The sequence below is a fragment of the Cetorhinus maximus genome, chromosome 25 (assembly GCF_964194155.1).
Source record: "Cetorhinus maximus chromosome 25, sCetMax3.hap1.1, whole genome shotgun sequence".
In the NCBI taxonomy this organism is placed as follows: Eukaryota; Metazoa; Chordata; class Chondrichthyes; order Lamniformes; family Cetorhinidae; genus Cetorhinus; species Cetorhinus maximus.
In genome coordinates, this window is record NC_135903.1 from 17,122,861 (window position 1) to 17,137,227 (window position 14,367).

The 14,367-nt window shown below is 44.2% G+C and overlaps 1 protein-coding gene across 1 annotated transcript in view; it reads left to right on the forward strand.

Moving 5' to 3' along the window:
- adam11 (ADAM metallopeptidase domain 11) overlaps positions 1-14,367 on the forward strand; it is a 114,339-nt gene that overhangs the window by 60,566 nt on the left and 39,406 nt on the right. The window contains exons 9-11 of the mRNA XM_078529561.1: positions 3,780-3,864; positions 5,563-5,653; positions 8,410-8,461. Of these exons, the coding sequence (XP_078385687.1) occupies positions 3,780-3,864; positions 5,563-5,653; positions 8,410-8,461 (228 nt within the window). The remainder of the gene's footprint in view (positions 1-3,779; positions 3,865-5,562; positions 5,654-8,409; positions 8,462-14,367) is intronic.

Genomic DNA, 14,367 nt, shown 5'->3' on the forward strand with positions numbered 1-14,367 from the left:
GAAGGAGTTAGATATAGCTCTTGGGGCGAAAGGGATCAAAGGGTATGGGGAGAAAGCAGGAGCAAGCTATTGAGTTGGATGATCAGCCATGATCATAATGAATGGTGGAGCAGGCTCGAAGGGCCGAATGGCCTACCCCTGCTCCTATTTTCTATGTTTCTATGATAGTCAGCCCAAGAATCCTTCCATCGCCTCGCCACTATTCCCCAAAAGGAAAAAAGTGTGTAAAGATAAAAAAAAAGAGCTGTAGTCCCACCTCCAACCCATACTCCTGTGAGGTGAGGCTTCCTAATAGAAGGATCACTGAAGTTACATCGCATATGTTGTGCTAAATGCAAGAGGCCAGAATGAGCAGAAAAGTTGGTCATGAAAACTTTCTATTAATTCCTCAATTAATGGGGAATATCAGCAACTTGGATAAATCAGGATCAGTGGGGTCACAGCTGCTTGTCAAGGTCACTGATCCAAGCAGTTTCTGCTTAAAGTTTATTCTCCTGCCTAAAAAGCTATCAGTGCATCTAAAACAATTAGCTCAGCAATAATTAATGGTTGTTGAACACATTTGGGTCAAATTCATTCATGCACATTCAACATAGTTCTTATTCTATTTATTTTAATTGTGTTGTTGATTGTTAAAATGGTGAGCGAAAGGAATGTTATACATGTGCATGAACCAGTGCAGTACCAAATGCAGTTAAACCCCATTTCATTTCACCTCATTAGAACATGTAAGATTTTTAGGAGGCTTGAGAGGGTAAATGCTGAGAGGATGTTTCCCCTCCTGGGCGGATCCAGAACTAGGGGACATGGTTGCAAAATAAGGATCTCCCATTTAGGATAGAGATGAGGAGGAATTTCTTCTCTCAGAGGGTCGTTAGTGTCTGGAATTCCCTTCCCCAGCGAGCAGTGGAGGCTGGGTCATTGAATATATTAAAGGCTGAGGTAAACAGATTTGGATTGACAAGGGAGCCAGGGGTTATAGGGGACAAGAAAGAAAGTGGTGTTAAGGTCATAATCAGATCAGCCATTGGATGGTGGAGCAGGTTCAAGGGCCGAATGGCCTACTTCTGCTCCTAATTCGTATGTTTTTATTTTATTTTAATATTCTTCCACATATACTAATTAGCTCCATCCTCTTTAATTTAATCCAGCTTAAATTTTTCATTTGTTTTGTGAAATATCCCTAATGGTGCTGGTTCTTATTCATTGACTTTACAATAGTCAAAGTTACTCTGTGACACACAAGGATGGATTTTACAGTCCCCCGCTGGCCGGTTTGAATGTGGGATGGGGGGAATAGCAAAATGCAGCGCATGGAATACCCACTGCCTTCCTGCCCACCTCCGACCTGTCTCCCATTTTACAGGGGGTTGGGGGGGGGGGGGGGGGGCGATGGAGGCATTGGGCAGCCCACCCGCCCTTGGACCTATTGAGACCCCAAAGTTGCCAACTAATAGCCACTTAAAAGCCCCATCAATACCCTGCCACTATTTTACCCGCAGCAAGGGGAGGCCTAGGCCAAGCGGGTAGTCTGGGAACTTTTACTGGGTGAGCCGGTGTCAGGAAGAAAGAGGGAAACCTCCTTTGCGGGGTGGGGTGGGGTGGGGTCCCATACCCATTGGCGGCATCCCTCCTTCAAGGTTGTACTCATCCTTTAACCCTCCCCTCCGGCCTCTCAAACCCAGCCTCCCCCCCTCATCCCCGCCCCTCCCACCCATCCCATCGCTGGGGCCTGCCAACTAGCCTCTGCCAATATCCAGACTTGCCTTCAATCCAGGGTAGGAGAGTCGGGAAAATGGTGCTCCGTAAAATCCAGCCTATACAGTGTAGTTTCACTCTTTCAAAGGAGCATGGATAACAATGACTGACATTTGCACTGAGATACAATGACCTTCATGCTGGCTACCAACAACTGAAATAGATTAGACTGCTCTGTAAGCTGACAGGAAGTGTAACTAATAGCCACTTTCTCCGAATGTGCTGGTCTCAGATAAGTGAGCCTGTGCAGATTTTCTCCCCAAGGAGAATGCCAGCTGCCTGCTTGTGTCAGGACTTTATGCAGAACTGACCATACTTCAGAGTTGGCTCAGTACCCAGACAGATATCAAGTTTTAACATGTGATTACAGCTGACTGTCAAACACAGGGGAGAAAGAGCCATTCAAGTAGACTTGTCTCTTATAATCTGTGATATTATAGCCCAAAAAGGTATAGGATACCTGATAAAGACCTGTGGGACACCATTCATAATGTCATGAATTGGTTGCCTCGAGGTCAGAATTACAAGTGAATTCTAGTTATTGTCACAAATTGGATATGCACTATACCACAGGACCTTCATAATGCATTTTAGTAAACCTATTTAAACGGACTAAAATATTGAGATTTACTAGACTGCTAAATTTCTTGGTAGCTTGGTTCCAATGCAGCAGAAAGTAGTGAGTGTCCTAACTAGTCCATTATCATATGATCTGAGTTTAGAAAGTATATTATATTTTGAAGTAGCCTTTCGAAAAATCATTCCAGTAATGAAAATATAACCGGTTATGAGACGTGTTTCACTGCATATGAACATTGGAACATACAAATTAGGAGCAGAAGGAGGCCATTCTCGGGCCTGTTCTGCCATTCCACAAGATCATGGCTGATCTGATTGTGGTCTCAACACCACTTTCCTGCCTACCCCTCTATACCCTTTGACTCCCTTGTTAGCCAAGAATCTACCACTGCCTTCAAAACATTCAATGACCCTGTCTCCACCACTCCCTGGGGAAGAGTTCCACAGATCACGGCCTTCTGAAAGAAAAAAATTCTCCTCGCTTCCATCCTAAATGGGAGACCCCTTATTTTTAAACTGTGCCCCCCCCCTCCCAGTTTTGGTGCCTCCCACAAGAAGGAAACATCCTTTCAGTATCCACCCTGTCAAGCCCCCTCAGGGTATTATATGTTTCAATAAGATCACCTCTTACTCTTCTAAACTGCAGTGGATAGAGGCCCCAGTCTGTCCAACCCTCTCCACAAAGGAAATCAGTCGAGTGAACCTTCTCTGAACTGCTTCTAATGCAAATATGTCCTTTCTTAAATAAAGAGATCCAAACTGTACACGGTTCCCCAGATGAGCTTTCACCAACACCCTGTACAACTGGAGCAAAACATTCCTACTTTAATATTCCGTCCCTCTTGCAATGAATACCAGCATTCTATTCGCCTTCCTAATCACTTGCTGTACCTGCACTAACTTTTTGTGAATTATGCACCAGGACACCCAGATCTCCCTGTACCTCAGAGTTCTCCAGTCTCTCTCCATTTGCATAATACGCTGCTTTTCTATTCTTCCTGCCAAAGTGGACAAGTTCACATTTTCCTACATTATAATCTATCTGCCAAATGTTTGCCCATGCTTCACTTAACCTATCCATGTCCCTTTGCTGACTCCTTGAGTCCTCTTGACAACTTACTTTCCTACCCATCTTTGTGTCATCAGTAAATTTAGCAGCTACACATTCGGTCCCTTCATCCAAGTCATTGACATAGATTGTAAACAACTGAGGCCCCAGCACTGATCACTATGGCACTCCACTCATTACATCCTGCCAACCTGAAATTGACCCATTTACGCCTACTCTGTTTCCTGTTAGCTAACTAAGCCTCTATTCATGCTAATATGTTATCCCCTACACCATGAGCTCTTACTTTGTGTAGTAATGACAGAATGACAGCCTCAAGTATGGTAATGACGTGTTCCCAGTTTGACTTTGCTTCTGGTTTTCTCCTCCACAGAGGCCGCACATTTGAGTATAGTCACAGTGCAACAGCCTACATTGGTGGAATCTGCTCTTTATCTAAAGGAGGCGGGATTAATGAGGTTTGTTGTTTTATTGACCTGTTCCCTGCTGTTGCAGTTTTGTCTGTATCCTCCTTCCCCTATTCATTTTAACATAAATGACATCCTGCCCTAGTATGTATACATGACCAAAAATGTATTTCTGTTTCCCCTTGAATCCTTTCTTGCAAACAGTATGGCAAGAGTGTACTGAAAATCAGGGGTGTTCTGCCCTGCCATATTGCTCCCCAGGTGGTGAAGACAAAAATCTACCCTGCAGATATGATCTGATCATTTACACATTGCCTTGGACCGCTCAGTGTGGCCATTCAGCAACTGTGCAATGTCCCATATTGCTCATTAACAGAAAGGTTTCCTAATATGTGAGCAGCAAAATGACCTACAAGTGATTGTAAGTGTAAATGTAACTGTTCAGGTAAGTCCCCAGATTGCTCAGATTTTAAGGGATGCAATGGGTTTCCCACTTATTCCAGGGTGACCATAGGTTGAGCAGTTTGTTCCTCAGAGATGTAGTTTACCCACTCAAATGTGTTTCCTGCTAATTAAGCATTGTAGCCCTCAGTCAAGTGTCTACATGGTGCGCTTGTGAGAGGTAGAGGTGTCAATGAGCAGGCATCTGGTGTGCACAAACAATGGGCCTGACGATAACTTGGAGCCAGGAAGAGAGTGGGGTAGTCAGGCATGGGTGGGGGATGTTCAGACGACAAACCAGAAAGCAAGGGCTACCCACAGATCCTGCTAAATTTAATGGCATGGCCCATTCCGAATTATCTCAACAGGTCTCCTGCGCGACAGCCAGCCAGAGGGATGGGGAGATGGAACATGGAGAGGGGAGGGGGAGGGTTGGCCAATCACTGGGTGTTTGAAAGATAAGCTTGGAAAGACTGTGGAAAGTACTGCAGCTCCTCCTGGCCCTCGAGCAGTGTGACAAAGACACCTCCCTCATGGACACGACCCTTCTCGCTTCCTTTCCCTATGCTCGGCAACCCTGCAGAAGTTAAAAATAAATCATTGTTTAAAATGGAGGCGCGCAGCCTCCTTAAAAGACCTTGCTGCCAGTGCTCGCTTATTTCTGGTTTTAATGGCAGAAATGGCGAGTGGGAGTCGCCGTTTCCCTTTTTTATTTTTAAATTCCACGCCAACTGCATCACTTCACCAGGAGTGCACAGGTGTTCCAGCAAAGTAATGTCGGTGGATCAGGAGCAATTTCAAGGAATTTACCTGTCAATCTTAGCGTTTCCAAAGCGTATGGACAGAAACATCTTTTGAGATCATATCGAGGTAAACTCTAGCCTTCAATGTTCCTGGCGTAGAGCTGGGAGCATGTAAGGAAATTGGTACACTGGACTCCATGGTTAAAATCCCCAACGCGTAGTCTTACCACATAAAGCTCTGCATTGGGAGCGTTGAATGTGGACCTGCAAATTTCCTCGCTGAATTGACAATATGGATATTTTTTGAGATGATTCGAGATGTTCCCAATTTAATCTATAGTGTGTATTCTGAAGGTGAGTTTGTTGTATTGTCAGTTGTTCTTTAAAGGAATTAATTCCAATCTTTAACAAGACGCCAAATAAATTATTTCACAATTCTTGGCCATGTTAAAAGCGATATCATACAGGAGATGAATGGTTAGCAATGAAAATGATGCAAGTTACTTTGTGAAAAACCTTTTGTCATTTTACTGAGTTGAAGCTTCTCTCCTTGGCTGTTTTTCAGTATGGAAATATCGGTGCAATGGCTGTCACACTGACTCAGAGCTTGGGCCAAAACCTTGGAATGATGTGGAATAAACAGCGTGCAGGAGCTAGTAAGTCGTGTTTTAGTTCATTTGAATTCAATACACGTTGCACAGTCACATAAACGAGATGGAATAAAACTATCCATTGGAACAGAAATTCTCCAATTTAATCCATCTCAAATGTTTCTTATGTAGATGTGCATTGATTCTAACCTGCGCAACCTCGTCAACATTTTTCGACTATTTTCTGATGGGGTAGCTGGACTATCATTCCCAGAATTGTACCTCACTCCTCCTTTGGATATTAGGATAATTTTGCTGTCCCCCACCCCTCAGGTATTTATAGAACTCCAAAAACTGCAGCAGTTTCCTCTCGCATTTCGGTATAAGGTTGAGGATGTATGGCATCTGGTTCAAGTGCCAGACACATTAAAATCAAACCCCAAAGAAAGAAAGAATTTGTCCAACACATGGCTGAGGTAATCACTTTATACGATCTAAAAAAAATGCTGTTTTTTCAGCGGCAGCCTTTACACTTATAAATCGACCTTATTTATTCAGGGCCCGTCCTATTCTACACTGTCCCATAGGCCAGTTGTAAGGAAGTGAGTGAAAGTGGTCTGGGTGGCTGGTTTTCATTCCCTCTAATCTCCACTTACTGTGGGTGGTAGAGTTTGAATTGGGAACTCGCAATGTCGGGGATTCCTGAGTAAACCCATCTACTCAGATTCTGTCATGCCCTGGATGCAACCACTTTTAAAAAGGAACTAGAAGAATCTTAAGTTGGGGGAAATTTGGGTAAAATTTTCAAGCCGTAAGAATGTTATTGTGTAACACATCCTCCAAACCGCCAAGTAATAGTAGTGCCTACGGTCCATGTGGACCATGGATTTTTATGTATTAATACAAATATTGCTAATTCTGTTTATAAAGGCTCATATAACACGTTAAAGGTTCAGCACATTAAATCATGCTAAATATATGTAACAGGCTATGTGCCGGCCTTAGTAACTATTTTGGGAGCTGTTTCCTTTTGCTTCATCCTGTTTGAATCAAATCATTATCAGAAGAGAAATCTCACTGGCATTTGCTCACTCACACTCTCTTTTATTCTCTCACTCGCACACATCCTTTCTTGCACTCTCACGTTTGAAATGAGAATTCCTAAAGTCCCTGTACTTTATTCAGAATACAGCACTGCTGTTAACCGGATATCTGTAATTGCTTATTCCTTCTTCAAAACCAATATAGCATTTAGCAAACCAGCTGCAAACCGTTCAGGCCTGAGACTCTCATGCCACTCTGTGGCAGCTCTCACTGACTGCATGTTACATACTATAGCAATACAGTATGCATTAGATAAGAGATTTCATACATACCTAATGCACACCACCACAAGTTCCAGTACCCAGATTGTACATATGACAGAAACTAGCTGATTATTTATTTTTATATTTATTATTTATATATTTACCATAACCAAGAATCTTATATTTAAGAGCCAGACAAGCCGTCTTGCATTGATTCTGCTTCCATACCACTTTCAATCTGACTCACATTGGTAGTCAGAGGTTAGAGCAGAACAAAAACAAAAATACCTGGAAAAACTCAGCAGGTCTGGCAGCATCTGCGGAGAGGAACACAGTTAACGTTTCGAGTCTGAATGACCCTTCATTCCCACCCACCCCCCATTAAACCAGCTTATATTTCACCTCTCTTCTATTTTTACTTAGTTCTGTTGAAGGGTCATTCGGACTCGAAACGTTAACTGTGTTCCTCTCCGCAGATGCTGCCAGACCTGCTGAGTTTTTCCAGGTATTTTTGTTTTTGTTTTGGATTTCCAGCATCCGCAGTTTTTTGCTTTTATCTTAGAGGTTAGAGTAGGCCTGACATCTATCTAAATCTGACCTCCAGGGGGTAATGTAAACTAGTCAACTCTGAATATTGAATTTTTTTCACTCTTTATGGATTTTATGCTCATCAACATGAGGGGTATTAGTGCTAGAGACAGACTGCTTTCCAATTCAGGTACTCAAGTGGATTATGTCCTCACAGTTTAACCCCTTTAGCCCTGGTTTCATTCTTTTGAATAAAATTTTAATGCCTATAACAGATTTACAAATAGTAATTTAAAAGAATAAACTCCACTGGATAGATTCTTTGCCAGATTGGTAGCCAATTTTCAGCAGAAAAGAACTTCCAGCTGTTGCATGCCCACAGCCCAGGTTATGGTAATTTGAATCATTAGGCTAGGTACCTGTAATGTTTCTGCCTCTTTGGTGTTGCCTGCCTCAGGTGGTGAGGTGGTAGAATTGCAGTGGCTTCTCCCACATGGCAGCATGCCATGGCCAGCGACACTGGTGAAAATGTAAACTTTTTTTCTGATTTTTAATTTTCCACCTTGCCTGGTGTAATTAATTAGCTCTGTAACCAGCCTGTAGTTAGTTTGTAAGGCAGGGTAACCTATTCAACTCTAAATCCACCCTTCCGCCCTGATTAAAATCTAGTCTAGCTCCTGGGTAACTCCAGAACTGACCCCGTCCCCCAATTACTCACACTGACCCACCCGACTAGTGCCTGGCACCTCGCCCCCGCCCCCCCGGACTACCAACCTACCTGACCACCCGATTAACCCCTTGACCAGACATGACTATTCCCTCCCGACCTGATTACCCCATCCGACCTGACCCAATTACCCCTGACCCATCATACCCACCCTACTCATCATATCCACCCTAGCCATCCTATCCACTCCCTACCTACCCCCCCCCTTGCCCATCTATGTGCCTGTGTACCACCAATGCATTTCCTGTTTCCTTTTACAGGTGAGTGTTGGTGTCCTGATGCCTGGTCTGGTTGTATAATGGAGGATATGGGGTAAGATAACCTTTCCCAAAATGGGGAAGATAACCTCAGTTTTCTCTTTTGCATGATGCATAACAAGAAATTGGCTGAAAGAACATTTGGAAATTGATTAACCTGCTCTGCCCTTTTGTACAGACGTTGCAAATGAAATTATGTATTGTTGTTGTTTTTATTTTTATACTGAAGGATGTAGACCAATCAGCAGGTTTCAGTTTAGCAATAAAGGAACTCAGTTTCTCCAGTCTCCTCTGGTCCACACATGTACAAAGTAGCAACAGACCTTTGGGAGCAGCAGCTGGAATTTGAGTCACTTCTCATGTACATACTGTGGACGTGCACCTGAGATCCAGCATGGTCCTTTTTTGAGGGGAGGAATGTTAGATGTTGCTGTGGGATGTAAAAGGCCTACGCATCTTAAAGCACAGTATAGGTGAAATTGCGTAAGATGGGGGATGGAAAATGAACAGCCAGTTTTACATTCTGTACTTTTCCAGTTTTCTTTTCCGCTTACTTTATGTGAAATGGGGGCCCAGTTGGCTAGGTGGCTGGTGTGTGGTTTAGATTGATGCCAACAGCATGGGTTTGATTCCCAATCCTGGCCATGCCCCTAAGAGTGGGAGGCAATGGCAAACCACCATTGACCAAAGCTACCAAGAAAACGCCTCAGTGTGAAGCATCAGCAGCCAGTAAGCCAAGGACCTGTCTTCAGGCAGAATGTATGAATGTGAAATAAAATTATCCAGGGTGTAAAACAGATGCCTCTTCATTGTCATCTCTTTTGTGCATCCACTACCTCAATATTGTACTCACTGAAGACCCGTGTGGGGAACCCAGACCTGGTAGCTTACTAAAGTTTGCTGACCTTTGCCAGGGTTACCTGGAATTTGCCACAGGTTGTCTTCAAATGAAATGACGGGTACCCAGAAAGAAGTGGGACCAGCGCATTGATGGGAAAATGTTTGACATCTTACTGGATGAAGTAGTGAGAAGTAGAGGGGTTCTTTTTCCCTGGTGAGGAACAGGGTGCAGTGCATATGAGTTCAGAACATGAGGAAATTGAATGATCAGGGGCAAGGCAGATGAGGGATGGTACAATGAGAAGAAGCACTAGATTAGTTAGAAAGCACAACATCCACACACCAATGGGAAATGAAAGCAGTGTGGGAGCAAATGCTAGATTGAAGGACATTTCCTTGGATGTGGATGAATAAATACTATGGCTCGGGCCATTTTTTGGTAGACACCACTCTCATTTCTTAACAAGGTCTAAGTGTATGCTGGTATTGGCAGATGATGGTCCAGACATTTTTATTCTGGGCATTTTGATTGACTGGCATAAAAAGCAGCAACTTAACTGAGATGTGAGATGCCTGTTAATGGAACTCTACCCCCAAGAATCAGCAACTTCAAAACCAAATACAGAACTAATTTGACCTCAATTTTGCCTGCCATGCTAAACTGCAGAAATGTTGATGCAAAAAAAATTGGATTGGATTCATTCCTAATCACTTCCAAATGGTCAGATTTTGATGTTTTTGAAAATCATTTGTCCAAATGGTCATTGTGTAAAAGATTCAAACTGATGGAAAGTTACACACCAAACAGACTCCTCTTGGAGAAGATACCCACATTTGGATAATTCTAGCCTACGTATATTGCAGGCTAAATTTTTTCAATGCGAGTTGGCATTATTGTTGTATTGCTGGCTTCCAAGTATGGTTTCCTTCCCATCATCCACTCTCTGATTCCAACCATTTCCTTTCTCACCTACCATCTTCATCATCTTCATGTTCAACTGCTCTGGCACTCTCCTGATGCGTCTTCCTGTTTTGACCCTCGACTTATTGTCCATTGTCCCACTTATTCCTCACCTGCACATGCACTCTTATCACAACTGTCCGCTGGAAACTCCACTGGCTCCCTTTAGCTTACTTGTAAATCCCTCCAGGGCTTCACCCACCCTACTTTGGTGACCTCCTCCTGTCTTGAATCCCTCTTTGTTCCACTACGGTTGGCACACTCATTAAGCCTTTACCCTAGAAATCCTGATCTAATTCACAGAGCCTTTCCGCCTTGCTCCTTGCTTCCAAAACTCAATCTTTGGTTAACCAACCTACCCTTTTCTTTCCCCGCCCTCACACCTTTTATCCCGCTGTTCAATGGTCATTGATTTGTCCTCCTTAATGTAAAATGATGCGAAACATCCTCCCATCAATGGGGAACACTATCAAAGATGTCCTGATGCAACTAATGCATCAGCAGTAATGATATTTCCTATCACCTCTGGATATTCACCTCCAAGATGCTCCGAAGATCCATCTTTGACCCATTTGTTACAATCCCCATAGAGATCGATAACTTGTAAAAAGATATTGGGCAGAATCGTCCCAGATTTGCACTAAGTGCAGTAGTGGGTGAGGAGAGCGACGTTTTACCTGCCAGCCACAATGGCGGCTTTTCACGCCGTATCATCCCAAACCTGCCACATTAATTATGTATTCCCAGGAAACACGCCTTTTCGATGGTGGGCGGGCTCTGATTCGTCTGCCATGCCATCACCTCACCGCTTCATCACGCCAGGCACCATATTTAAAGTACAGCCATGCTCAGTGCTTCCGGCCCAGGACTGTAGCAAAGAAGACATGGCCCCAAAAGGCAAAATGGCTGCTGCCTTCAAGCACCTTTTGGATGCCAAAGAGGCCCGCTGTGATGTCCCCTACCCTCGCTGTGGGCGCTGGAGGGGCAGCAACATTACCACTCTGGCTTAGTAGGCGACGGCGGTGATGATCAGTATTAATGTTTCACAGAAGAGGTGGCCATCCAATGCAGATAGAGGATGAATGATGTCATCTGTGCAGCCAGGGTATGGCAACCATGTCATCACTCCAAACTCTCTCACTCAAGCCCATCACACATTCACTGGTACCTCATTCACTGCCAGCTCAAGGGACTAACCACCTATTCTCACACACACACCCTCACATGTCCATCTGGCTTCATCTTTTATGGAGATTTCCTCCTCAGCCCTCACCATCTTGAGGCCACTTACACAGATCAACATGTGCCCCCACACACACCCTGGGATACCCCCCTTCCCCAGTACAGCCCTCGTCCTGCAGCCTCTTCCCTTGCCTGAGGCCACTTCTCCCCCTTCCCCAAGCAAGACCTTGCTCTGCAGCCGTTGAAAAGCCACCCACATATGGCTAATCTGGTAGGTAGAGACCTGCCCGTGAGCCCCCCCTAAAAGCAATGCGGTGCTGTGTGTGAAGCCTGGCGCTGATGACTGTGCGTGCTGTCCGAAGCAAGATAGGCAAACAAACCTTGAAGTCCCGAGCGAAGTGGTGCGCACTTTATATATGCCATTGTGAAACACGTCGGCGTGTTTTCACGCTGACGTGGGTGGGCAATCCAGTTGTAGTGGGGGAGTCCGGCAGGCTGGCCTCATAATGATATGCTGATGTATTACAATGAGGTTCCCGATGTTCGATGGCAGGGAATGCAGCCCGTCATTGGCAGGCGGAGTGGGCGATCGTAAACTGGTTTCAAAACGTGGTGAGACCGATTTTTGGCATTCTCGCCATATTGTCCGAACACACCTGACACCAGCGGGCACAGCAAATCCCAGTGACTGAATTTCCACTGACTGACTGGAAGGATAACATGACAAGATTTCAAGTTTTAAGACTTTACTGTAACAAACAAACAAACTAAAAGCAGTATTGTCTAAACACTATACAGTAGCCAACTTATTCTCTAAACTGCAGAAAACCTTTCCCCATTTAATTTTTAAAATGATCAAAAAGCCCCCACCATAGTTACACTTTATGCCGTCCCCTAAGTAGGCACTTCACTCTCCAGGAACCAGTCCTAAGCTATTCTCCTCTCCCACAGGCCTGCTTCCTTTTTCCTTTCCCAGCTGGCTAACTTCTAATCCCTGAACTGACTTTCATGCTGAGTGTTCCCTAGAGATTCCCCAGGGATACCTTTTGGCACTGGGGTAAGGGAGTGGGGTTAGCTTTCATATGTATACTTATGATACTCAGCCCTACACCTTTGTTGTATCCTTTGGCCCCTCAACCACCTCCGTGCTGTCTGCCCATTTGACGTTAAGCCATGTATTTGCACCAGTTATTTGACGTTAAGCCATGTATTTGCACCAGTTATTTGATGTTAAGCTATGTATTTGCACCAGTTATTTGACGTTAAGCCATGTATTTGCACCAGTTATTTGACGTTAAGCCATGTATTTGCACCAGTTATTTGACGTTAAGCTATGTATTTGCACCAGTTATTTGACGTTAAGCCATGTATTTGCACCAGTTATTTGACGTTAAGCCATGTATTTGCACCAGTTATTTGACGTTAAGCCATGTATGTGCATCAGGAAGACTCTGCCGAAAACTTCGCTTCTTTGCCACCAACGTCCATTCCCGCCCTGAATGCTCATGCAGGCTGGCACATGCTTGGCATCTCGTTCAACTCCCCTATACCACCCATCTACAGAACTGCATTATTTCTGCTTTACAACATTTCTCATCTCCACCCCATCTCACCCCCACATTTCACCAAAACCTTTGTCCACACAGTCATCACCTTTAGGCTCACCTTTCTCCAATACTCACTCCACCTGCTCCCTGACTTCTGCCTTCCAACTTGCTGAGAACTCAACTGTCAACACCTTGGCCTACATTTCTTCCCTTTACCACTAACATGCCTTACCTACACTGAGACCCTAAGGAAGTACCTGGGAATGTCCTTTCTATAGTAAAAGCATGAACGAGATGATAATGTGGCCCTGGCAGAGGGATCTAAGATCATGCAGACACCTCTCCAGATAATCTAGGTTGGTTCTTTTTAGTTTCTTTTCAATACTCCTCCCTCTGTGTCTTGGAGACTAGTGTGGTTGTTGGCTGCCTGTCGACTTCCATCATCTATTTTTAATTGTAATAAGGCATTAAGGCACCTCATTTGAAGAATTGGTCTTTGGAATTCTCCTTAAAGGCAGACTGCAGAGCAAGGGTGGCCTAATAGAGAGGGAGCCATTTTCACTGGCTGCCCATTTCCAACAAGAATTTCAGGAGCAGACTCCATTCAACCCAAAAGTGTTGACTTGGGTCTCTCCTGAAGTGTCTGCTAAAAAGGATGTTCAGGACCTGGAGCACTACTCAAAAACTCCTTGCATATTATACCAAGGGCCCTAACTTTTCTTATTTGTTCAAAGAATGGGTGATGCTGTAAGGCCAGCATTTATTACTCATCCTTAATTGCCTTTGGGAAGGTGGTGATGAACCGCTGCAGCCCATGCTGGTGTAGGTACATATTGAGGTTTGCATACAGCTAGGACACAGAGACCTATTGTTCTTGGTCCTTTCTGCCTGCATTTTCCTGTGCTTGGCATACGAGGTGCCAAGTAGATCTTTGGCCTCCACAAGTCCCAGGTGCATGAAGTATTACAGTGATTCATTCACTGCAAGTGACGTTAGGAGCCCCTCTAAATGCAGGCTGTTGTTGATTGTTTGGTTTAATCTTTAATTACAAAAGAGTCTGGAGATATTGCCAAGGAACCTGACAGCTAATCTTTCATATATTCATAATTTGATGTATGGGGATTTCAGCTCATGGCCTGGCTCTGCTCGCCTAATCTGTCCAACTCATTCTGGTTGCCTGCATTTGCAATATGTATAGCGCATGCTTGACATCAATGTCTTTTAACCTCCTATATAACTTGATACCTGTCTGCTGATTTCTATTCACTGACACCTGGGCCCAGATTTTGTCATGGCGTGTCGCAACCTGACACGTATCCAAATTGACAGCGGGTCTTCCATATTAATACTTAACTCAATTTTGAATTTAATTGAGTCTGAGATTTTTAGCAAGGCAGGTGGATTTCTGAAGCTTGTGTGAACCACGTAAGG